The sequence below is a fragment of the Dermochelys coriacea genome, chromosome 3 (genome assembly GCF_009764565.3).
Source record: "Dermochelys coriacea isolate rDerCor1 chromosome 3, rDerCor1.pri.v4, whole genome shotgun sequence".
NCBI classification, from domain to species: domain Eukaryota; kingdom Metazoa; phylum Chordata; order Testudines; family Dermochelyidae; genus Dermochelys; species Dermochelys coriacea.
Genome location: NC_050070.1, coordinates 132,389,060 through 132,415,868, shown reverse-complemented (window position 1 = coordinate 132,415,868; position 26,809 = coordinate 132,389,060). Strand labels below are relative to the sequence as shown.

Below are 26,809 nucleotides of genomic sequence, written 5' to 3'. Positions count from 1 at the left end.
AGAGCGGCTATCCTTCAACAAAAAAGCTTCAAAAACAGACTCCAACGAGAGACTGCTGAATTGGAATTAATTTGCAAACTGGATACAATTAACTTAGGCTTGAATAGAGACTGGGAATGGATGAGTCATTACACAAAGTAAAACTATTTCCCCATGTTATTTCTCCCCCTCACCCCACCCCCCACTGTTCCTCAGATGTTCTTGTTAACTGCTGGAAATAACCTACCTTGCTTGTCACCATGAAAGGTTTTCCTCCTTTTCCCCCCCGCTGCTGGTGATGGCTCATCTTAAGTGATCACTCTCCTTACAGTGTGTATGATAAAACCCATTGTTTCATGTTCTCTGTGTGTGTGTATATAAATCTCTCCTCTGTTTTTTCCACCAAATGCATCCGATGAAGTGAGCTGTAGCTCACAAAAGCTTATGCTCTAATAAATTTGTTAGTCTCTAAGGTGCCACAAGTACTCCTTTTCTCTATTATAGAAAAGGTTTTTATTTTCTTTGGGTCAAATCCTGAGAGATGCTGAACACCTGTTGAGTGCCTACAACTCCAAATGAAGAAAGAAGTTACTCATTCTTTCCGAGAATTTGGCTTTTGAAGTTGGACAGGCTGGTCATCTTATTTAATGTGTACAGCAATCCAAGAAATATGTCAAGTATGGAACAACTACATTGAGGGAGTAAGTAAATGGGGATTTTTTTTAAGTGTTATACCACAGGAAACAGAGCCATATTCCACTTTCAGAGTTTTGAACAAGATTTCCATTAAATTACATGGGAGTTCTATGTACTCTCATTCAGTACATCACCATTAGTGTTCTAAATTTCAAGTCTTTGGAAGAACTGTTTAGTCTTTGAAATGATCAAAGTTCTTGTTACATCATTATGAAGCAGTATGTCTTACCATGAGATGACAGATGCAATACATTTTTTCTTTATAAATTTTAATTCAGGATACCAAAAAATTACAAAAAAACAACTGAAGAGGGCAATGCTGGAAAATGCGATCAGTGAGTATAACAAACAAGTTCAATTTATATAGGGTGCTATAGTGCAGTATTCAGATACTCCAACTAAGCGTGGCCCACTTTTCTTCATAAGACCACACTGAATTAGCAGACTGGATGAAATAAAATTGTCCTTGGAAAAGCAAGTCTGTTAATAGTGTCTCGGATGCACACTAACAGTTTGCTGGGTTTAGCCTATACTGGCAATCACTGAAGGTTCCCTTAGTGAACCAGAATGCAATACTGTGAGCATTTTTAAAAACACACTGGTTTTCTTAGCAGAAAGATTAAATCTCCCTACAAAGCCTCAAAGCTGAAGAATTGTATTGTTGAATCTTGAACTAGTAGGATTACAGTGATATAAGACAAAACTGTGCAGAACTTCACAAGCTATGCTGTATTGGCCATATACAGTACTCCCAACACACGCTGCACGATCTGTGGATTGGGCACCTACCCACAATGCAAATCACAGCTCCCTGCAGCAGGTGGCTATGGTATATACCTTCTCTTTTCAAACTGGCTAAACTTTTCAAAAAGGCCTAAGTGACTTAGGAGCCCAAAGCCCAATGACTCTCGGGGCTTGTTAATAGGAACACTTAGTTCGTGGCAAGCTGGGGTGTAAATCTACTCATGCTAGCCTGCCACGTACTAAGTGTCCATCTGGACCCTGCTGCCACACACTAAAAGTTCTGCAATGCACTTGAATTTACTCTCATTTCAAAACAGTATAGATTGTAAGCGTTCCATGGTGCACTTTAATCTATGCTGTTTTGAAATGAGAGCAGATTAAAGCACACTATGGAACTTTTACAGTATGGCAGCAGGGTCCACACAGACATCTAGTGCACAGTTTATGAGCTCATTCTGCACCTTACCTGGGAATGATTACTAGTAATGGTTTTTAGGAACAAGTCCATCGTTTGAAAGGGTACATAGAGAGAAATAATGGGTAGGAAGTATTGAAGTTAAAGCATTCTCTAGCAGCATTTTTAGCCTGCAGTAGTTTTTAAACTGTTTTTAATGTTTCATACAATGGCATATACGGTTGCCAAATTTCTAATTGCACAAAACCGAACACCCTAGCCCTGCCCCTTCCCCGAGGCCCCACCCCCTGCTCACAACATTCCCCCTCCCTTAGTGGCTCATTGGAGCACAGGCTTGGGAGGGAGTTAGGGCTCTAACTGGGGGTGTGGGCCAGGATGGGGCCAGAAATGAGGGGTTTGGGAGGAGGCTCCAGGCTGGGGCAGGGAGTTGAGGTGCAGGAGGGGATGAGGGCTCTGGCTGGGGGTGCAGGCTGCAGGGTGGGACTGGGGATGAGGGATTTGGGGTGCAGGAGGGGGCTCCAGGCTGAGGGGTGGGGCCGAGGGATTTTGAGTGCGGGATGGCCTGTGGGTTGAGGTTGGGGTACAGGAGGGGGCACAGGCTCTGGGATGAAGTGTTCAGGATGTGGGAGGGGGCTCTGGGCTGGGATGGGGGTGGTGAGGGCTCCAGCTAGGGGTGCAGGCTCTGGGATGGGGAATGAGGGGTTTGGGGTACAGGAGGGGGCTCCAGGTTTGGGGGGCTCAGGGCTGGGGCTTACCTCTGGCAGCTCCCAGTCAGTGGTTCAGCAGGGCTAAGGCAGGTGCCGTGGCTGTCCTGGTGCTGCGCTGCGCCCCGGAAGCAGCCAGCAGCAGGTCCAGCTCCTAGGCAGGGGGAGCAGGAGGCTCCGCGTGCTGCTGTCGCCTGCAGGCACCGTCCCCCTGCCCCTGCTCCCACTGGCTGTAGTTCCCGGCCAATGGGAGTGCGGAGCTGGTGCTCAGGGCGAGGGCAGCGCACGGAGCCTCATGTCCCACAGGCCTAGGAGCCAGACCTGCTGGCTGCTTCTGGGGCACAGTGCGGTGCCAGGACAGGTAGGGACTAGCCTACCTTAGCCTCGCAGCACGGCTGACTGGACTTTTAACAGCCTGGTCAGCAGTGCTGACTGGAGCTGCCAGGGTCCCTTTTCGACTGGGCATTCCAGTCAAAAACCAGACACCTAGCCACCTTAATATTGGCATAACTAAGGTAGAAAGTAAAATACTTAGAGCTTTTCCTCCTAATACAGGGATGTTTAATATTCGATGCTGAAAAGCTCATTCTCTGGTACATTCCCCTCCTCCCCCCACCACCTGCTCTCTCCCTCATTTACCCCAAGCTGTTCCTGAAATGTATAACTGCAGGCAGCTGCGGTACACCATTCTCAAGCATACATTTTACTGAGGCCTTACCCTGTACTAGGAAATTCACCTGCTGCTTACAATTGTTTTAACAATGCATAGGCTTAAGCCAGCGTAGACTGCTCTTAAGGTGAGTTGCAAAAGAATTTTTTTAAATTGGCTTTGGATTTTTATTTCTTCACAATGAATAAAAAAGGTCTGCACTAGAAGTGTGGGTTTTTTTTTGTTTTTGTTTTTTTTATACTTAAGTATCAAGAACAGATCTGGTCCTGCTTGGTTTTGCTGGTGCTCTCACACTTTTGTGTATTTCTCCTTAATTGAAGAGGCACGGGTTTTGCATATTTAACAAGGCATCTTTTCACCCAAGCATTCAGGTAGTCATGGGAGTTAGGGAAGTGTTAAACACTGACTAAACATTCCCTCCCATATCAGTTGCTCAAATTTCAGTCTTTTATTGTGACTGGTTTCCCCAGAGTCTTCATAGCTAAATAAGACTTGAATTTCTAACAGACAATAGAAAAAAGTTGTAAATAAATCTTTGAGCATTATTTATATACCCTTTACATGGGGGCAAAAAAGTGCACAAGCCCACTGGTTGTTCCTTTAAAGGTCACCTTTAGAGTGTAATGAAAGTAAAGACCAGAAGAATACAGAAAAGCGGGGATGCATGCAAATTTTAGAATTTTCTAGTACAAACTAATGTTTAGCAGCAATTCTGCTCCCTTTGCCCTAGTTGTAAAACCTGAAGCTCTCAAGAGTACTACTCTCATCCAAGCTTCCAAATAAGTTAAAATAACTTCTGTTTATAAATAATTAATTATCTACAGTTACTGCAGATAGTGATTTCACCCCTCAACTTCCAGTTTTATTTTGAAAGGGAAGAGAAAAAAGCAGCATGTGAAAAAGGAGACTGAAGAGGTTTTCCTATGCCACTACCGTCACACAATTCTGACCTTCAGTCTTTTAAAGCCAAAGTACAGTGACAAGCCCAGAAAGCAAAAGATCCCTGATATGCAAGAGATGGTGGTGGTGAAATTACCAGATTCTGGATTTCTAATTTCCCTAAAATTAGGAACTTGCTTGAGAATAGAGTTCATTGCTATACAGTGCATTAAAGCAGAGAAAATGCCATACTGAATCAATTAAGTAACAACAAAGCAGAAGAATCTATACACTTTGAAAACAACTTCAGTGCTGTGGCCATTTAAAAAGTTGCAATAATTATTAAAAATCTCTGAATAAAAAGTTTAACACATCCAAGTTTCAAAATGATATTTTGTACACTTTGGAAAAAAATATAACATTTACTTTACATAACGAGAAACAAAGTTATATTCTTTGTAAGTTTCTATTCCTTATACTTCCTTTCATATAGTTTTTTTTAAAAATTCCTTTTGTTTGGATTTTACACATTTAATGCAAAAGTTTTACTATTTGGAAGAAAAGCTTGTTTCTTCATTAGCTTCCTGAAAAGTCCATTTGGATTTGCAAGAAGTTCCTCGTGTTTTCCACATTCAGTAATTCTGCCTTGGTCAAGAACTGCAACAGAATCAGCATTCTGAATAGTAGACAGACGATGAGCAATAATTAGGACTGTCCTCCCTTCCATAAGCCGATCTAGAGCTTCTTGCACTAGATACTCATTTTCAGCATCCAAAGCACTAATTCAGAAGAAAAGAAAAAAATAAGTGTCACTGTTCTCTAAAATCAAAATAGCCTGGTCTCCACTAGGCTTCTTTCTCTAAGCTCTCCCATCATTGCCTTTCCAACAGGGTAACAATGGTGGAGTTGCTAGTGGAGACAAAAAAGTGCTGGCAGCTGCCAGCATTTTAAGCACAGAGTCATGTAGACTCATTGTGAGCAGAATTAGTTGACTTGGTGCTTACAATATTGGCAGCTGCCTGGAGACTTCTCTACACTAGGGGTGAAATTCTGACTCCACTGAAGTCAGTAAATCTCCCACTGACTTCAGTGGGGCAAGGATTTCACACTAGAGCTCCTACATCTGTTACCATTAATGAAGCTGAGTCAGTGGTAGCAATGGTGAGAAATTTTTAGTGGAAAAGTCTAGTGCAGACAGTCCATCCTGCATATTGCATATCAGACACACATACACCCCTGACATTTAACACTGAATAACTTACAGAAACAAGTGGATGTAGTGTACTTATATCTATCCACTCAGGACTTGCAAAACATTAATATTTTCATAAATTAGAGATATAAAAATCTTTGAAATTGTGTACTGTTTTAGTATTCATGTAAATCACAAATATTTCATAGGAGTTAAATTTTATTTAATAAGGTACTGTCTGTTGCACTTAATCTAGTGGCTTTCATCAGGGCATCATTAAGTATTTTTCCATGTAATTGATAGGGGAAAAAAGTTAAAGGATTTGCCCAAGGTCACACACAGACAGGAACAGAACCTACATCTCCTGACTCCAAGTCTCCTGCTCTAATTATTGGACATTTGCTAGCCTCACTTTAATTTATTCCTTACCTTGTTGCTTCATCTAGAAGAAGAATTTTAGGATTCTGAAGGACAAAGTAAAATTATAATTAAAATCAAATTTATACAAGACCTGAAGGATACACATTCTATTTATGTATAAAAAAATCACAAACAGGACTAAAACTACAGGCAAGATTATTTGCTTCATCAGAAGACTTGAATATAACAGGAGACTCAGTAGATAATAAGTCTAGACAGTGTGACAGGGTCAGGCCAGATGGCTACAAAAGAGCAGTCGAAGGTAGATACATTATTTCCAGGTTAAGCAGGTCCCTTTTCCCTGGGTAAAACAACAGGGACTATTCCAGGATAGTCAGGAACTTTCTAGAACTAATTAAGGTAGGTATGCTAATTAGGACACTATAGCGAATTGGGAAGCTGCTAAAATTAATTAAGGCTAATCAGGACACCTGGTTTAAAAAGACTTCACTCCAGTTAGTGAGGTGTGTGCAAGGAGCTGAGAGTGAGGGTGTGTTGCTGGAGGACCGAGGAGTACAAACGCTATCTGGCATCAGGAGGATGGTCCTGTGGTGAGGATACAGAAGGTGTTAGGAGGAGGCCATGGGGAAGTAGCCCAGGAGTTGTAGCTGTCACACAGGTGTTATACAAAACACTATAGACAGCTGTGATCCACAGGGCCCTGGGCTGGAACCCAGAGTAGAGGGCGGACCCAGGTTCCCCCCAACTCCCTATTGGATACAGAAGGAGCTGACTTGGATTGTGGGTCCCACCAGAGGGGAATGTTCCTGGCCTGTCCCCCGACCCACTAGGTGAACCAGCAGAGATTGTTCTCCTTCCTTTTTCCCATGCTGGCCAGTGATGGGGTTATCTGAGTGAAGGGCAGATTTGAGCCACGAAAGTGGCCAAACTGAGGGCTAATGTGAATGTCTGAGGCGAGCAAAATCCGCCAATTAGCGCAGAGCCCATGAAGGTACAGGAGGAACTTTGTCACAACAGTAAAATGATAGAATATAAAAAAAAAAAAAATCGCATCTTATTTTTTTCACCTAATACTGTTACTTTAACACCTAAGATCACGATTACAAAGATTATAGAGAAAAAAAAATCTCATCTTTTCAGTTTATTTTGTGCATTTGGCAGCAGTTAAGGGTCAATTTCACTGTTTCCCCGACTGCGAGTGTCTTTCATGCTGGTTCACCTATCGTTTGTTTACGAGCAGTCTCCCTCCTGTTACACATAACATTCATAGATTCATAGATACTAAGGTCAGAAAGGACCATTCTGATCATCTAGTCCGACCTCCTGCACAACGCAGGCCACAGAATCTCACCCACCCACTCCTATGAAAAACCTCACCCATGTCTGAGCTATTGAAGTCCTCAAATCATGGTTTAAAGACTTCAAGGAGCAGAGAAGCCTCCCTCAAGTCAACCATGCCCCATGCTACAGAGGAAGGCGAAAAACCTCCAGGGCCTCTCCAATCTGCCCTGGAGGAAAATTCCTTCCCGACCCCAAATATGGCAATCAGCTAAACCCTGAGCATATGGGCAAGATTCACCAGCCAGATACTACAGAAAATTCTTTCCTGGGTAACTCAGATCCCATCCATCTAATATCCCATCTCAGGGATTAGTCCTATTTACCCTGAATATTTAAAGATCAATTACTTACCAAAATCCCATTATCCCATCATACCATCTCCTCCATAAACTTATCAAGTAGAATCTAAAACCAGATAGATCTTTTGCCCCCACTATTCATCTTGCACCTGGGAGACAGCAACTTCCTAGGTGGCTGGAATGCACCAGGCCACTGAGGATATGTCTACACAGGAGATTGGGGGTCGAGGGGGGAGTGGCTGGCCCACTTGGGTTGCAGGGCTTTTTCATTGCTGCATAGGCTACCAGGCTCGGGCTGGAGCCGGAGGTCTGGGACCCAGCCACCTCCAGGGTCCTAGAGCCCAGGCTCCAGCCTGAGGCCAGAAGTTTACACAGCAATGAAACATTCCCACAGCCTGAGCCAGATGATGCTTTTTCTTTGCTGTGTAGACATACCACTAGAGGGCCAAGAACACACACTGGAAATATAAAGAACCATAGTGTACTGTGGAATTGCCTCACCATGTATTTCCAAGAACTATTCCAAAACCAGACTGAAGAAGCAGAAGAGATTTAGTTAAAAACACAAAAGGAACAATGCAATTTGCATTTTAACACCACATTCTTCCTTCATCTCTCTCCTGCTCTGCCAGCGGTTGACCCTCCGTCTTGTAGAGGATTGGATGCAGCTCAACTTCCTAAAGCAACACAAGTCTTTAAGAGTTATGTCTACACTGCAATTAAAAACCCACAGCTGGCCTGTGCGCAGCACTTGATCTATGGGACTGTGTAATTGCAGTGGAGATGTTCTGGCGTGGGCTGGAGTCCGGGCTCTAGAACCTTGTAAGGATCCCAGAGCTCAGGCTTCAGCCCAAATAGGAACATCTACATCACAACTAGACTGCTGCGCAGCCCCGAAAGCCTGAGTCAGGTGGCATGGTCCAGCCACGGGTGTCTAATTGCTGTGCAGACATACCCTAAAAAACCCACAATTTGTGATTATCTAAAATGCTAAAAACAAAGCAAACACCAAACAGACTATGTTAAGATGGAATCTATTAGTGTGCATTACTAGGGGTGATGAGGGTTCACTGGTGTCGAAATCTATGAAAAGTACTTTATAGATTCTAGGCATTAAAATAAAGGCTCCCTTCCTCTGGTCAACCACCAGAATTTACAGGCTGACTGAAAAAAAATTATCTTCTGAAGACTGTCAACTCACGCCGAACCTCACTCTCCCTTCATAAAAGGCATGAAGTTTCTATTCTTAACGACACCAATTGGTTTCCCCCAAAAGACATGGGAGAGCTATGGGTTTGTATTCTACAGAAAAGTCAAACCAACCAAGGTTTTTATCCAAAGTGCCCTGCAAGCTATAATTAGCAGCACCATGAATCTGGCCGGAAACCAAGTTGTGCAAGGACACTGACACCATATTCAAAGTGGAAATCATCCCTGGCTCTTGAGCAAGGCTTATTAAGTGAACCATTCTATCTTTACCTACAGTCTTCCTTACAGAGTGGCTCTAGTCAGAGTCCAACCACAGGAAAAAGAATGCATCAGGCACAAGAGAAATTAAAGGGCAGTAAAACTTGAAATAAATAAATTGCCTTAACCATCTCTCTCTTCCTCTTCCAACTCCCTCATCAATATACAGAATTTTGAATATTTCAAAAGATATTCACTCCCCCAATGAAAGACTCATCCCCTCCTTTTCCTTCTTGAAATAATTAAATAAAGAATAGCTACCTGTTTTTTTAAGCTTACCTTGAGCAGTGCGCGAGCAATTGCAATTCGTTGTTTCTGCCCACCTAAGAAAAAAGTTTTACTAAATTAAACTGAAAGGTAAAACAGAAGAGGTTCTGATTGTAACTAAAGATCTAAACTGACTGTAACTAGACATGAATTGATCTCTGCTAGTTACTGAAATGGATTTTATGTTGGGGGAAGAAGGGATTAAGTGCTTAGGACAACAGTACTCCAACAAAAGCTACTGATTGATATTGCAAGCTGGATAAAGCCATTTTTTTTGTTTTACTGTGTCAATCTCTCTCTCTCTTTTTTTTTTTTTTTTAAAATATGTCAGGTATACCTGAAAGAAGAGTGCCTTTTTCTCCAACTGAAGTGTGGAATCCTTCTGGAAAGTCTCTGATAAAACTGGCAGCATTAGCTATTTCAGCAACTTTCTGGATTTCTTCAACAGTTACCATAGAAGGGTCCTCAGCACCATAGGCAATATTTTCAGCAATAGAACAGGAAAATAGAATTGGTTCCTGATAAATGCAAAAACATAGCTCATATCTATAGTACACGTTTTCTTAGTAAATCTCAAGTAAAATAAGTCCCTTTTATAGGATCAAGTAGATGACAGAGTTTTAAGATTTATTGTACACTCTAATGTTCTCGGGTTAATGAATAATGCCACAATTATTTTAACATTGAGGTCAAAGGTCAAAGGTAAGTCCATATTATAAAATTTGAGGAAAACTTTTCAAATGACACTTTACATGACCATTGACTCCTAATATTCCAGAAGGCATTCAAGGCTATCTGTTCATTCAGAAAACCCAAGTTTCTAGGATACCAGGTATATCATTCTTCACTGCATCTACAATCATCTCTTCTTCTTAAGGCTATCTACATTGTGTGTTCTGTGTACTGAAACAGCAAGAAAGTGTAAATACAGGCAGAGGAAATAGCAGGTAAGAAATGATGTACAATGAGATGGTGTTCAGGACAAGATAAGACTGCTCTCTGTATGAAACAAAGGTTTCATATTGTAACTTTTATTATTGGTAACTCAAAACTGGACAAAGTGAGATTTTTAAAATCAAGAAAAACTAAATGTTGACATGCTTACAAGGAAAAGAGATTCTTCCTACACGAAGGATATTCAGTGCTACTGTCTTGCAATACAGATGGATGATTTGGAATGTGAAGTACATTTGGATTAGAAAAATAACTGGGCTGCAATACCCCAGTTAGCTAGCCATCCAGTCATGTTATGAAGATTTTCTGTAAAAAGACTCTACTACTTTCAGACTGTTTTGGTGGCTTCTCTTTAAGGGACAACTGAATGTGTACTTTCTGCACCTTTAGCATGGGGAACAAGGGAAAAGTAAAGACCAACAGTGTCATATTAGCATGCCTGCATAATGGAAATAATTGTGTAAGCAAGGAAGCAAAAGGATTAGACAATAGAAAGTAAGTTTTCAAAGCAGCATGTAAGAACAGGATTGTGTAACTTTGATTAATATTAATGGGACTCATGGAGCTAAGCAGTCATGCATATCTGCAACTTTAGCCTCTGGAGATCCTTTCTTGACTCTATTTATTCATAAGAGTCCCAAGAAAATCAAGCAACTTATGTTCTAAGTTGTGAACCATGTACTTTCCAGTCCTCTACACCAGTGTTTCTCAATGACCAGTTCCTGGATTGGCGCTGGTCCCTGAAATCTCCCTGACGCAGTTTAGGAACACAGCAAGCCGGTCCTTGATAGCAAAAAGATTGAGAAACACTGCTCTACACAAGAGGTATTTTACCAGCAGTCACTATCTTTCAGGAGTGACTTACCTAACCTACACAAATCAGACACTTGCAGACCACAGAACAAGCAGTTTGGTACTAATTGGGAATTTACTATTTTAGAACATAGTATAACATGACAGTGACCAATTAAGGCTTATAAGGGCAAGAGGGAGTTTCTCTCTTTTCGTGAAAAAACAAAACAAAGGGCTTGTCCACAGGGAGACTTAGAACTGGTCTATACTACAGACTTTTATCAGTATAACTACCTGAATGACACAGTTATTCCATCCTAACCTCTTATGTAGACAGGGCTATGTCGGCGGGAGAGCTTCTCCCATCTACATAGCTACTGCTGCCCAGGGAGGTGGATTAACTATGTCGACGGGAGAGTTCTCTCCTGTCAGCATAGAGCAGTGGTGGGCAACCTGCGGCCCACATGCGTCCCACTAGGGTAATCTGATTGCAGGCTGTGAGACATTTTGCTGATGTTGACCAGTTCTGGGAGCTGTGAGGGGGCCGTGCCTGTGGACAGTCAACGTCAGTAAAACGTTTCATGGCCTGCAATCAGATTACCCTGATGGGCTGCATGCGGGCCGCAGGTTGCCCACCACTTGCATAGAATGTCTTCATTAAAATGCTAGAGCTGCGCTGTTGCAGCGTTTTAAGCGTAGAGTTGCCCGTAGTGTACGCCAAGTCGGGGTGTGAATCTACAATGCAGTACAAAATTTTAGTATGAGGTAGCACAGTCCACGACTATTTAGTGCATGACAAGTTAGCGTGCTGTAGAGTCTCACCCCAGTTTGCCGCACACTAACTGTCCATGTAAACAAGTCCTTAACTGTACAAAATTAGAAAGTGAGACAGTAGTAACTGATTACTGATTTCTTCCTTCACACAGAAATTCCCCTCTTCCTTACCTGACTCACTGTTCCAATTTTAGTCCTGAACCAGAGTGGATTCAGTTGACGGATATCAATGCCATCAACGGTGATAATACCTTAATTTAAGAAACATTAAGTTATACAGGATATAAAATACTGACAAAAGACAGAAAGCAGTGGAGGAAAACACTCAGTTTTCAGGTGTTCATAAGAGATGTGCTCTCCTCTCAGTCCTACAAAGATGGTATACTTCATGGAGCAATTATTTATCCTGTCCTTTTTCCAGGCATTCTACAGTGCTCATTTAAATATGCGAGGCAAAATCGTGCCTCAGTCTGCCAGGTTCAAGAAAGTAGAGATGTGGAGGGGATGAAGGAGAAAAGCGTTCACAAAGTCTCCCCTGGTGCAGGAGCCAAGTACAGTGGTTGTCCTTGCACTTCCAAGTGCCCAGGCTGATGCAGGCTAGTACCATTGGCAGTGCTAGCCTCTCCCCAGTGGGTGGGGAGGAAGCAGGGCCATGCCACACACACAGAGCTTTCCTTGTTTAAAATGCTGGGACCCATTCGTCCCCCTCTCTGAGGCAATGACTGGCTCAGGTTACTCCACAGATTGCTTTTTAATATCATCACATCACTTCTGCCCCAAGTCGCAATGACCATGCCTATACAGAACAGGACAGGGCTCTACAGAACTGCTGCATCAAGCACCCAGCAACGTGAGGCATGCTCTCCCCTAAAGAGGAAAGTGTTGCTTCTGCATAGCTTTCAGGCTGAGACCTCAATTGAGAGTCCTTCCATTACATCCCCACTGGTTGTTCATAAGTGCTTTTTTAGATGCAGAATATTAATTATTTCTAATGGCAGTTACAGTAATATATAAACATACCTGAGATGGGATCATACAGCCTCAACAGAAGAGATACCATGGTTGATTTGCCTGAGCCACTTGGGCCAACTAGTGCCATAACAGAGCCAGCTGGAATGGAAAGGCTGAAGTCTTGGAAAACTGAAACTTCTGGACGTGTTGGATATGCAAAGTGGATCTCTTTGAATTCCAAAGCACCTTTGAACATGTCTTTGTTTAATACAATTCCATCTGAATGATGAAGAATTAAAATACAGAAGAAGCTGAATGACAAAAATGTATCAAAACCTCCACAATGGCAGTTCAGCCTTCCATAAAACCTGCTGGCTGCTACAGAGGCACCCAAAATTTGCCAAACCACAGATCACATTACCAATTTACAAGGTGCTTGAGTGCTGCATCTGTTATGCAAAACTGTAATGGGTCCCCCACTATTTTTAACATGCAACTCATGGAGACTAAACCTCCCAGCATACAATATTGCACTTTTACCAACAAGAGTAGTTTAATCTCCATTGGCTATTCAAGGCTCAGCTTCTCAGCCAATCTGTCTCTGGAACAAATCTGGTTCCAGATTGAATTCAAACAAGTCACTAATGGCCATTTTTAAAATAAAAAAGAATGGCTGATAGAATTAATTGAAGTCCAAGGCAGAACAGCATTCAACACAGACCAATGAATATAGTGTCCTTTGGCAACAGCTCCGTAAAAGCTGAAATTCTTCGGTTTGTGAAATACTAGAACAAGCTATTGTGAGTGAATGGTCAAAGAAAAAAATATCACTTTTTTTTTTTTTTGAAACAGCATAAAAAACTTGTAAATATCTAGGACTTAAAGGATCACAAGCAGTTCAGGCCCCAATAAATCCTACAAAGTATGTATAGAGTATACCAGCTTTAATTAAAAAAAAAAAAAAAACCTGTATGTTATGTGAGTTCACTGTTTGAGGATAGGAAATCAAGAGGAAGCCTGCAATAGGTGCAGTGAAAGTAGTTTAGTACATTTGGGCCCTACCAAATTCACGTCCATGAAAAACACATCACGGACCATGAAATCTAGTCTCCCTCTGTGAAATCTGTTTTTTTATGTGCCTATATTATATAAATTTCTTGGGGGAGACCAGTGTTTTTCAAGCTGGGGGTCCTGACCCAGAAGTGAGTTTCAGGGGAGGTGCAAGGTTATTTTCGGTGGGGGAGAGGGTGGTTGTGGTATTTCCACCTTCACTTCTGCACTGCCTTCAGAGCTGGGCAGCCGGAGAACGGCAGCTGCTGACCCAGCTCTGAAGGCAGCAACGCAGAAGCAGGGGTGGCAGTAGTAGACTATAACATCCTTACTTGTGCACTGCTGCTGGCGGCCACTCTGCTTTCAGAGCTGGGCTCCCGGCCAGCAGCCACTGCTCTCTGGCCATCCAGCTTTGAAGGCAGTGTCACAACCAGCAGTAGCGCAGAAGTAAGGGTAGCAGTACCACCACCCCCGACAATAATCTTGCGACCTCCCCACAACTCCTTTTTGGGTCAGGACCCCTACAATTACAACACCATGAAATTTCAGATTTAAATATCTAAAAAAAATGAAATTTACCGTTTTAAAAATCCTATGACCATGAAATTGATCAAAATGGATTGTGAATTTGGTAGGGCCCTAGTCATAGGATTGCAGAGTCACCGGATTTAAAAAAAATCCTAAATTTCACTATTTCAGATATTTAAATTTCATGGTGTTGCAATTGTAGGGGTCCTGATCCAAAAAGGAATTGTGTGGAGGTCGCAAGGCTATTGTAGAGGGGGTTGTGGTACTGCTACCCTTACTTCTGCGCAGCTGCTGATTGCGACGCTGCCTTCAAGGCTGGACAGCCGGAGAGTGGCGTCCGCTGGCCGAGAGCCCAGCTCTGACAGCAGAGCCACCACCAGCAGTGCAGAAGTAAGGATGGCATGGTATACAACTGCTACCCCCTACTTCTGCGCTCTTGCCTTCAGAACTGGGCCCTCGGTCAGCAGCCGCCACACTCCAGCCAGCCAGCTCTGAAGGCAGCATTGAAGTAAGAATGGCAATACCACGACCCCCCTAAAAATAATCTTGCAACTCACTTGTGGGTCAGGACCCCCAGTTTGAGAAACACTGGTCTTCCCCATGAAATCTGTATAGCATAGGTTAAAAGCACATAAAAGACCAGATTTCATGGAGGGAGACCAGATTTCACAATCCGTGACACACTTTTCATGGACATGAATTTGGTAGGGCCCTATCTATGACCATGAAATTGACTTAAATGGACCATGAATTGGTAAAGCCCAAGGTATAACAGATAATCATACTATGCAAAGGATAATTTAGTGCAATCAGGGTATTAATGTATTCACTTTATTAAACTGGTAAGCAGGTAGTAGATAGACAATAGCCATGGGTGAGTATAGAAATAAGTGATCTGTAGCAAGTTTAACTATATTTGTAATGCTTCTTTGTTTCCACTTTTCATTCCCCGCAAATTTCCTCCTCTTTCCCAGTCTCTTATCTTCATTTAGTTCAACTGTAGTTGCTCTGTCTATAGCTGCTGCATATGGATTCAAACTCCTTCTCCAACATTAAACCATAGAGGTACTAATATGTTGCATGATAAATGTTTAAATTCATTAAGTGTTCATTTAAAGATGCATTTGCTCAATAGCAATTTAACAACACTAAGTCATTTAGTACAATTGTTACTGTATCAGTAAACTCTCTCTGACTCCAGTTATTCTGGAATGCCTACCATAAACTGCACTGTAATGCTTCAACAGTACAGGAAGTCTGATGCAGCAAGTCCTTACTTGTTATTTCCCCATATATTACTGTAAACACTATCAAAGCTCTCCACAGAATTTTATTTTTTCTCTTTGGATTCTGGAGACGCATAGAAAAACAGTAATTAGGATACTGAGATATTGTCAGGAGAAAAATTGGAGTAAGTGAAGGTCAGAACCATGCAAAAGAGTGAGCAGATGTTTTGTTTGAGTTTGGGCAACAAAGCTGTTTTGCTTTTACTGTATGCTTAGTTCTGAAATCACCTCCATATTTACTCCTTGAGGCAGAGACCCATATTCTTCTCTACGAATTTGTTTCATGCTGAAAGGAAATTAAAAACCTCTAGCTATCTTAATTTGAAAAATTACCTCCAGTTTGTAATGTGCTGAAGTTTGAGACTGCTGGAGGAGGTTACATTAGCTAACTGTTGGTTACCTGTGAGACAAACATTTTCTTCTCCAAATCTTAACCCCAGCTCATCAGATTTAATACTCATTTCCACTTCTATAAAAGAGCGTTTACATCTTCAAAAACATCATTCAGACCAATTTTCTTAACACTCCTTTCAAATACATAAGAGTCAACCCCATTTTGCAGATTAGGAAACAGATGAAAAGAGGTTAAATCAGGGGTTCTCAAACTGGGGTCAGGACCCCGGAGGGGGTTGTGAGGTTATGACCTGGGGATCATGAGCTGTCAGCCTCCACCCCAAACCCCACTTCACCTCCAGCATTTATAATAGGGTTAAATATTTAAAAAATGCGACATGGTGAATTAGCATCAGAGCCAGAATTAGAACTCTCAGCTCTTCTAGCCAAAGAAGCAGAAACAGAACAATTGATACAAAACTAAAAACATACAATAAGATGAAAAACCTAACCCTTATAGCCAGAGCTCACTCAAAACACTTCTACTTGGTCTGCTGTTATATTCTCCCCTCCCACTCTGATAGCTGCATTTGTAATCAAGAATTTCTGATGACAATATAAATCTCGAGAACAAAACTAGAGTGTTTTTCTTACGAGTCATTTGAACTCCAAGATAAAAATACTGCTTTATGATGTTTGTTGTTATCTACATACCTGGTGCCAAAAGTAATCCATGATTTTTGTTCAGTGGGATCTAACTGATCAAGTCCAAATAACAGTTTCTATCTTTATGATAAACTCACTGAACTAATTAAATGCAGATTAGAATTAAGTACACATTGATCAGTGGTGTTTATCCAAAAATTCTTCAATAGGTTTAACCACTGAATGGCCCTTACTGGCTTCACACTGGTTTCAGAGTAGCAGCCGTGTTAGTCTGTATTCGCAAAAAGAAAAGGAGTACTTGTGGCACCTTAAAGACTAACAAATTTATTAGAGCATAAGCTTTCGTGAGCTACAGCTCACTTCATGATGATAATGACTAAAGAAAGCAGCAATACATTTCAGGTGCTGCTGGCAACAAATCCTTATTAAAACATCAAGGAACAAATGTCACTCAGATTTATAGATGGATTTTGCACATCTACCTTTTTTGAGAGGTTTTTTTTAAAAAATAACTATCACTCAGATTTATAAAGAGAAAAATATAACACCTATAGAAGAAAAACAGATAGTTAACTAAACATGTGAAAACTATATTCATCTATACACTTCTGTATATCCACATCACTAGGTTATTAAATTTGTGTAATATTTATAACACCATAGATTAATGAGCTATTCTTAATCTGATTAACGTGAACATTTGTCTGTAATAAATTAGAAATTTGCTTCATTGAGAGAAAAATTTGTTCCATTTTGAGTTCTCTCTTCATCCTTTTAGTCCCTTATCTATTCAGCAATTAAAGACAGAAATGTGTTATCTTCTTTAGCACAAATACTGAACATTAAGAAGTGCAATCCTCAGCAAAACCCCCTTCTCTTCCTCCATCCTCATACTCTAAAGATGGCCCAATATGAAAGATATCATCATTAGAGTAATATGCTGATGAGTAATACGTTTTGTGTCTAAAGAATTAGAACCAGGCCAGGTAATAAACTCATTAGTGCATCCTGAATGAAGAACTGTTGAATTCAAATTCTGTGTTTATAATTTCTATGAAAAATCTCTTTAATCAATAAAATATTGTTGCAAAGAACGTAGCTGTGATGCTGGTAGACCAGATGTCAGCTCACGCTAAGGACCCTAGGCCTCAGCTGAACACTGGCAAATCCATAAGCTGGAACCAGTTTGGCTCACCTGTCATGTTAGTATTTTTAAATTAGGTATTAGATTTATGAAACTGTATTTAGACTTTATGAAATACTTGTAAGTTGCTGCATGCAGTCATCTCATTTATATCTGTATCCCATGTTACAAGGTAATATTTAAGTGTATACTCTGAAACTGTAAACCTCCACAGTCAGGAGAAAAACATTTCCAAGTGTGAAATACTAGTTTACCACAGAAGGTGTTATCTCCTGCCCAACCAAAGAAGGCCCATAGGTACCAGACAAATGTTGTGGAACATCAGAGGACAAAAAACTTTATTGATTGCTCTCCCCATACCCATGAAGAGGAGACGTGCATGGGAACTCTGGAGTAAGGGAACAGAAATCCCTGACAGGAAGAAACTGCATCTCTGTGCTTCTTGGACTTGGAGAGGGCAAGATTTCTAAGCATGAGCAAGGGATCCCCAGTGCTTGGCCTAGGTTAACCCTAGAGGATTTAAAGAGTTTGCATATTACAGCAGCTTCTATTATCTTTTGGAACCTAAGACTATAACTAATTTGTGTGTGTATGTTTACTTGCTTTAACCTTGTAAACAACTCTTTTTCATAGTTAAAAAATCTTTAGTTAATTTATTATAGGATTGGCTATAAGAATTGTCTTTGGTGTAGTATCTAAAGTGCAATTGATCTGAGGTAAATGACTGGTCCTTTAGGACTGGGAGTTACCTGAATATTTTTGTGGTTTTTGGTGTAAGGGACGATCTATCACAACGGCAAGGTTACCTGGGTGGCAAGACAGTTTGGAGTACCCAAGGAGACCAAGACACTCCATGTTAAGGCTGTTGTACTGCAGAGCTCACATTAGATACTTGGTCGGTGAAATGTAAATACAGAACTCACAACCAAATCAAGATGTGTGCCCTGCTTCTTAAGTCTGCCGTTAGGTTGATACTTTTGCTGAGCCGCTCCAGATAACTTGACAGTAGCCAAGGAAGATTTCCTTTGAATCTAGCTTCTTTATGAGAATTTTAAAGCTGTTAGTTTTAAGTAATACCAACCTGTTGTCAAATGCCTGATAACCAGTCAGAGACAACACTAATGCAAAATGGTAAAGAAACAGGAACCCACCATTAAATGGAAGCTCTGGCTTTCTTTCTATAAGTTCCCACAGACGTCCTCCAGCTCCTAATCCTTTCATAAGCTCAGAATAGAAAGAGCTCAAACCTAAAAACAAACAACAAGGTTATGCATCACCCAAGAACATGGAAGACATGTTAGAAAAAATAACCCAGTTTTTATCATCCATGACCAAAATTCTGAGTATCACGGAAAACATGGAGACAGGCTGAATAAAGGAGCCCAGTGAAAAATAAACTGTATAAGTAGACCTCACTGCCCTTCCAGAAACACTGAGCCAATGTCTGTTTTCAAACAACGTACAATAATGTATCAGAAGCAACAGATTCACTTTAAAAACAACTCTTCCAAGTAGTTGACAAGCTATTTGAAATACCTTATCTTCATTTTTGCCTGTGTGCAGTAGTGATGATTGTTGCCTAAAAAGGAGCAGTTAGTCTCTGGGTCAGCAGATTACAGATTCTTATCTTCACTGACAGGGGAAGAGGAGCAAAGCAGGAAAGCAAGAGATGTCCTTTTCTGCCTTTGCACTAGAAGGCAATCCCCTACAATAGTCTTCTGCTGGCACTTAAAGATCCTATGCAGCTTTAGACAATTATCCGTGTGGAATTACAGCTAATTCCTACATGCCTCCCTTTGTAACATAATTTCTCTGAACAGAGACCAAGACATTTTATTCCAAATAAAACCTTAATATTCGTTTAAATTATAAAAAACCATCATAGGCTACACAAAGAACAACTTCGATAAAAGTTAGCATTATAAACCAGACACTGAAGAAATGCACCTTGAAAAATTTAACCATTGCATTCTCTTTGGAAAGTTTTAAACTAACTATTTGGTCTTGCATCAAAAGCCATTAATACTGATTGACTCATACTGGAAAAATATTTATGAATCTTCTCAGAAAGACCATTCTGTACTGGTAAGCTACTGGTCAACTGAAAACAATCAAAGAATTACAAAACACTTGAGGTTTTTTTGTTTTGTTTTTAAAACCAATATTTTCCCTTACTTCAAAAAAAATTCTTTTATCCTATGTTTTACATTGTGTATTTCACATTCCATACCTCCAATGCTAACTCCAACCCAGAATGCATACATCAAGAAGGAAGACAGTTCACCAACAGTCATGTGGGCACTACCCATCAGTAATCCTCCTTTGTACAGAACAGAAAGGACAATCATGTTTCCAGAAAGCCCAGTCTGGGAAAGAAAAAGAAAAAAAAAAAAAACCCAACAGTGAAGACAAACTGGATCTTCCCTTATAAATTCAATTTCATCTTTGCAAATGCTCTAAGTTAAGGCTTTAAAAAAAAAAATTCCTCATAGTAAGTGGACCTTAGTGTAATCTTAAGATTCTACAGGACTAAATTTTGCTTACATTTAGTTTCCTAACTTTATTTCTTAGAATGAGAATAATCAGTCTGATGATCCACTAGCTACGTAAAATGCTACTGAGCAGGGGTTTAGAATGCAGGCACTTGAAGATCAGTCTTTCACTCTCCAGGCTGGAAAGGACAGCTCTGCATTATTCCCAACTGATCTCTTCCCCCATCCGGAAACAGCTATGATGGGCTCTAGAAGAAATCGTGCCCCACCTTCAACAATTATTAGATATAAAGTGGCCTATCCCTGGTGAACCCAAAAATAAAGCTCCCTCCTCTCTCTCCTCCAGTAAAAAATAATAAAAACCATACAACAGGCCAATTTAATCCTGGGGAACACCACCTTTTGCAGATAAAACACATGGCACAGGGCCCATGGCAGCAGAAAGTCTATCCAGAGGGAGTTTGTTAGGACACAAGTACCTATATCTCTGCTGGGGGGCACAATGACCAGTGCTAGCTTAGGAGATGGCCCATGGCTAGGACAACCCTGCAATGATTTAATTCAGGGCATCACCTGCACCATTCTCTCCGGCAGGACACCTATGGAGCCCCAAACCACAATTTAGAACTCTGGTACCCTAAGCAAAACCCTGAAGGAGGGTGGGAGCATACGCATCACCTGTCCTACCTAAAGGTGAATCTCCTGTGAGACAGTGGTCTCTGCTGGTGCAGGAAGGTGTAAACTAAGAATGTGAAGTAAGCCTCATGACTTTGCAAATGCAATAGAATTTGGTATTCAGTTCCCTGCTTCAACAAATGATGTGAAGAGGAAAACTGGAAAAACTAATTCTTCTCATATCTTTATGGGAATCCATTTTATAGTAAATTGATTTGTATGTGTGCATATTTAAGACTTTGAAAGCACCCTTATGTGTATTAAAAGAATCACAGATTTCCAGGACTTGATCATATTCTGTGGATTCTTCACTACCATAATATACTTACTGCACCAAAGAAGCCTGCCCGAGCTAATGCCTCTCTTTTAGCTAACTGCAGCACGTAATCAACTTTGCTTGTATACTTCTCCATTTCGGTCATCTCCTGCCCAAAAGCTCGAACAGTTTTTATGTTTCCGATACGTTCTTCAGCTAACTATATTAAAGCAAAAACAAAACAAAAACAGATACTCATGGTAGGCTCACATTCTGGCATGCCTGAAAAGTAAACTCAGTACAACTATCCTAGTCTCTCAATATCACTGAAAATGTTGCCCTCACCTCATTTCTGTTTTTTAATTCTATTAAGCTGGAAACAGTAACTATGTTAAGGTAGTTTGAAAAAAAAAAAAAAAGTGTCAAAACTGGTTTAGCTTGAGTATTAGTATGAGAGGATTGTGCCAAGTGGGTTAGAAAAAGGAGTTTAAACATCTTAATTTAGAGAAAACAAGCCACCCAAGAAAGGAGTGAACATTAAAAAGGATTATTTATCGTTATTTGTAATTGTGTCATGAATGAGGATGTCAGACAGAAATTAAAAGGACCTGTCACAAGGGTAAAACATCTACAAGCAACATGGATACTACTTAAAAACACCATTTAATAGAGGCTTAGACTAAATGTACACCCCCCCCCAAAAAAAAGACAGACAGTAGGAGGACCAAAAGAATGCCACCATGGTTAAATCACCGTGTAAGGGAGGCCATTAGGGATAAAAAGGCATCCCTTAAAATTTGGAAGTCAAATCCTAATGAGGAAAATAAGGAGCACAAACTCTGGCAAGTAAAAGTATAAGGCAAACCAAAAAAGAATTTGAGAAGCAACTTCCTAAAGGTAAAACAAAAATTTACTATTAGTTTTTGGAAGTGTATCAGAAGCAGAAAGCCTGCTAAAAAGGCAGTGGAGCCACTATATGACAAAGATGTTAAATGAGCACTCCAGGACGACAACCACGGCAGAAAAGCTAAATGAATTCTTTGCATTTGTCTTTGCTGCAGAGGATGGGGGGCAATACCCCACATCAGCACTATTCTTTTTGGACAACAAATCTGAAGTACTGTCCCAAATCTGAAGACGTGTCAACTGTAATGTCAATTTTTCAAAAAGGCTCCAGAGGTGATCCTGGCAATTATAGGCCAATGAGCCTTCAGTACCAGGCAAATTGGTAGAAACTGTACTAACGAACAGAACCAGACACACAGATAAACACAGTTTGTTGGGGAAGAGTCAACATGGCTCTTCTAGAGGGAAGTCATGCCTCACCAGTCTATTAAGAATTCTTTGAGGTTGTCAATAAGCACATGGATAAGAGTGATCCCGTAGATATAATGAATGTGGATTTTCAGAAAGCCTTTGACAAGGTCCCTCTCCATAAGTTCGTAAGGAAACTATGTAGGCATAGGATAAGAGAGACGGTCCTCTCATAGATCAGTAACTGATTAAAGGGTAAGAAACAAAGGATAGGAATAAATGGTCAGTTTTCACAATGGGAAGAGGTGAACAATGGGGTCCCCCAATGAGCCGTACTGGGATCTGTGCTGTTCAATAAATTCATTAATGATATGGAGAAGGGGTGAATAGTTAAGTGGCAAAGTTTGCAGACAACACAAAATTACTCAAGATAATTAAGTCCAAAGTAGACTGCAAGGAATTATAAAGGAATCTCACAAAACTGGGGGACTGAGCATCAAAATGGCAGATGAAATTCAACATTGATAAGTGCAAAGCAATGAGGACTGGAAAAAATAATTCCACCTGTACACACAAAATGATGGCGTCTAAATTAGCTATTACCACTCAAGAAAGATCTTGAGTCACCATGGATATTTCTCTGAAAACTTCCACTCAATGTCCAGTTCTGGTTGCCCCATCTGAAAAAGGATATAGTGGAACTGGAAAAGGTTCAGAGAAGGGCAACAAAGATGATCACAGGTATGAAACAGCTTCCATACAAGGAAAGATTAAAGATTAGGACTGTTCATCTTAGAAAAGAAGACAAAGGGGGTAATGACGGAGGGCTATAAATCATGAATGGTGTGGAAAAAGAAATTAATAGGAAAGTGATATTTACCCTTTCACATAATACAAAAAACAGGGCTCACCCAATGAAATTAACAGGCAGCAGATTTAATACAAACAAGAGGAAGCACTTTTTCCATACAATGCACAACCAACCTGTGGAACTCATTGCCGTGGAATGTTGATGACCAAAAGTATAACTGGATTCAAAAAAGAAATGGGTAAGTTCATGGAGGATAGGTCCATCAATGGCTATTAACCAAGATGGTCAGGAATGCAACCCCATGCTTGGGGTAACCCTAAACCTCTGATTACCGGAAGCACTCCATAATCATCCTGTTCTGTAGGCTCCCCCTGCAACTGTGATATGGGCCACTGTTGGAGACAGGAAACTGGAAAAGATGGACCATGGACTGACCCAGTATGGAAGTTCTTATGACTTGAAGAAAAACAAAACAAATACTTGAATATAAACGATACTAAATAGAAAAGGCTGAATTTATTGCTTGCATAGCTCCATTCATTTCAATGGAGTTGCTTTAGGTATGAATTTAGCCCGACTAGTTTTAATTCCAATTAAGTGGGTAAATTTCACTTCCAAATGAACAAAAATGTTAGTTCTAGAAGTATCCAAATGCAATCAGGCTGCTTATTAATGGGCACCAACATGATCTTATGCCAGAACAATGCTCTGGCATGAGAGGCAAGACAGGATTTGGGAGCAGAGTATCTAAAAAGAACAAAAGCACTGGAAAACCGTACAATTTTACCTCCTCTTCAACCTCTGCAAAGCATAGGAGGCAAAGTACTCATTAGTAGGAAATTTCCAACCTGTTTTCAAAGAGAAAGTAACAGATTTTTTTAGACAAAGGAAACGCAGTGGATCCAATTTACCTAGATTTCAGGAAGGCGTTTGATACTGTGCCACATGGGGAATTATTAGTTAAATTGGAAAAGATGGAGATCAATATGAAAATTGAAAGGTGGATAAGGAATCGATTAAAAGGGAGACTACAGCGGGTCATACTGAAAGGAGAACTGTCAGGCTGGAGGGAGGTTACCAGTGGAGTTCCTCAGGCATCAGTTTTGGGACAAATCTTATTTAATCTTTTTATTATTGACCTCAGCACAAAAAGTGGGTGTGTGCTAATAAAGTTTGTGGGGAGGTATTGCCAATTTAGAGAAGGACCAGGATATCATACAGGAGGATCTGGATGACCTTGTAAACTGGAGTAATAGTAACAGGATGAAATTTAATAGTGAAGTGTAAGGTCATGCATTTAGGGATTAATAACAAGAATTTTAGTTATAAGCTGGGGACACATCAATTAGGAGTAACGGAGGAAGAGAAGGACCTTGGAGTACTGGTTGATCACTGGATGACTATGAGCCGCCACTGCGATATGGCTGTGAAAAAAGCTACTGCAGTCTTGGGATGCATCAGGCAAGGTATTTCCAGTAGAGATAAGGAGGTGCTAGTACAGTTATACAAGGCACTGGTGAGACCTCGCTTGGAATACCGTGTGCAGTTCTGGTCTCCCACGTTTAGGGAGGATGAATTCAAACTGGAACAGGTACAGAGAAGGGCTACTAGGATGATCCGAGGAATGGAAAACCTGTCTTATGAAAGGAGACTCAAAGAGCTTGGCTTGTTTAGCCTAACCAAAAGAAGGTTGAGGGGAGATATGATTGCTCTCTTATATTATATATCAGAGGGATAAATACCAGAGAGGGAGATGAATTATTTAAGCTCAGTACCAACGTGGACATAAGAACAAATGGATATAAACTGGCCATCAGGAAGTTTAAACTTGAAATTAGATGAAGGTTTCTAACCGTCAGAAGAGTAATGTTCTGGAATATCCTTCCAAGGGAAGCAGTGGGGGCAAAAGACCTATCTGGCTTCAAGATTAAACTCGATAAGTTTATGGAGGAGATGGTATGATGGGATAACATGATTTTGGCAATTAATTGATCTTTAAATATTCATGGTAAATAGGCCCAATGGCCTGTGATGGGATGGGATCTGAGTTACTACAGAGAATTCTTTCCTGGGTATCTGGCTGGTGAATCTTGCCCACATGTCAGGGTTCAGCTGATCGCCATATTTGGGGTCGGGAAGAAATTTTCCTCCAGGGCAGATTGGAAGAGGCCCTGGGGGTTTTTCACCTTCCTCTTCAGCATGGGGCACGGGTCACTTGCTGGAGGATTCTCTGCACCTTGAAGTCTTTAAACCATGACTTGAGGATTTCAATAGCTCAGACATAGGTGAGAGGTTTATCGCAGGAGAGGGTGAGGTTCTGTGGCCTGCGTTGTGCAGGAGGTCAGACTAGATGATCATAATGGTCCCTTCTGACCTTGATATCTATGAATCTATGAGTTCAGCTTCTTTTGGATGGGGGAGATGAACAAAAGGCTAATCTTTCTTCTGCACAGGTCAATTTGCCAAGGAGTCTATAACCATGATATTCCAGGTCTTACACAGATGAAGGCTGTCGATATTTCAGCTAGATCTTGTCCCCAGCATTGCTATTAAAGAAGATCACTATCATCTTCTCAGTAGTATATAAATATGCCCCCGCACACACAATAAAACCCCTTTCACAAAATGTTCATTTAATAATGAGGGCCCTCCAACTTGTGTCTTAATCCCTTGCCGATTGTCTACAAGAAAAGATGAACCTTGCAGCATGCCCTTAAGGTTAACAAATCTGAGCTGAGGTGGACCCAAGGGGGAGCATGGGGTCAGTTCCAACCTCAAGGACCACTCTCAAAGAATGACTTGCTGGCTGCTACCTCTTATACTGAGAAGTTCAGCTGGAGCAACTCTAGTAATTTCAAATGCAATACTATGGCCCAGGGAGAGAGGTAGTCCCTCACACAACCAGATCCCAAACCATATAAGATTTCATAGGTCAACATTTCTCCCCCTCATATTGAGAAAGCACCCAATTCCCTTAACCTTTCCTCAGCAGAATTCCTAAATCTTGTATGATTTTAGATATTCCATGCTACATTGTAGATAAAGCTTTTTAAAAAAAAAAAAAAAAAATGAATGTTAGTACTGAGATACAGGCCTGGATCAGGGCAATGAAAGGTATTCTTATCCTCAGTACCTCTGCAACTCTACAATATTTATTTAGCTAAATTTTATCTAACATGATCTCCCTAGTTTCTTAACTAGATTACCTGTGTTGCTTCTGCAAGGGAATCCTGGGTCATTCTAGTAAGTTTTCGCAGATATCTTCCATAAATCACAGCTATGATAGCCAGAGGGGGCACAACACTCAGAACAAATGCAGCAAGTTTTGGAGAGACAAAAAACTAGAAGAAATAAGTGTCCAGGTGTTAATATTTTGGCATACAAATAAAGAAGTCTTGCTAAAATACACTAGTACATGGACTTAATGCAGTGTGGTTGCTTTCAACAGACTTTTGTAAAATTAGTGTGGTCACAATTTCTTTCCTTTGTCTTCTATTTCTTACAGACAAAATGCTCATTCCTCTGTTGCATTTGGGGAATGTTAGCTATTGCTTAGAACAAGGGACTGCAAGTCAAGAGGTCTGAAGTCAATTTCTGACTCTGCCACTTCTTTGCTGTATGGACTTGGACAAGTCACTTAACCTGTCCATAAAATGACAATATTATTTAGATCCCTTTCAAGTGTGTTAAAAGGCCTAACTTTTTAATATTTGTAAACAGTTTCATATCTTTTAACAAAAGATGTTATAGAAATGCAAAGTATCATCATCAACAATGAAACACTGAAGAGAAAGTTTGGCTTAAGGGCA

At 40.7% G+C, this 26,809-nt stretch overlaps 1 protein-coding gene across 3 annotated transcripts in view; it reads right to left on the bottom strand.

Moving 5' to 3' along the window:
* Positions 1–3,432: 3,432 nt before the first annotated feature.
* The window catches only part of ABCB10 (ATP binding cassette subfamily B member 10), a 36,540-nt gene continuing 13,163 nt past the window's right edge, over positions 3,433–26,809 (bottom strand). For 2 of the 3 annotated variants that reach the window (XM_038394535.2, XM_038394536.2), the window contains exons 4-13: positions 26,207–26,341; positions 21,009–21,155; positions 19,743–19,878; positions 18,664–18,759; positions 12,575–12,784; positions 11,726–11,805; positions 9,372–9,552; positions 9,047–9,090; positions 5,709–5,743; positions 3,433–4,866 (exon numbers count right to left, since the gene is read on the bottom strand). In XM_038394535.2, coding sequence (XP_038250463.1) covers positions 4,611–4,866; positions 5,709–5,743; positions 9,047–9,090; positions 9,372–9,552; positions 11,726–11,805; positions 12,575–12,784; positions 18,664–18,759; positions 19,743–19,878; positions 21,009–21,155; positions 26,207–26,341 — 1,320 coding nt within the window. In that variant the 3' untranslated portion in view covers positions 3,433–4,610. The remainder of the gene's footprint in view (positions 4,867–5,708; positions 5,744–9,046; positions 9,091–9,371; positions 9,553–11,725; positions 11,806–12,574; positions 12,785–18,663; positions 18,760–19,742; positions 19,879–21,008; positions 21,156–26,206; positions 26,342–26,809) is intronic. The other variant, XM_043511353.1, reaches the window with a different exon arrangement.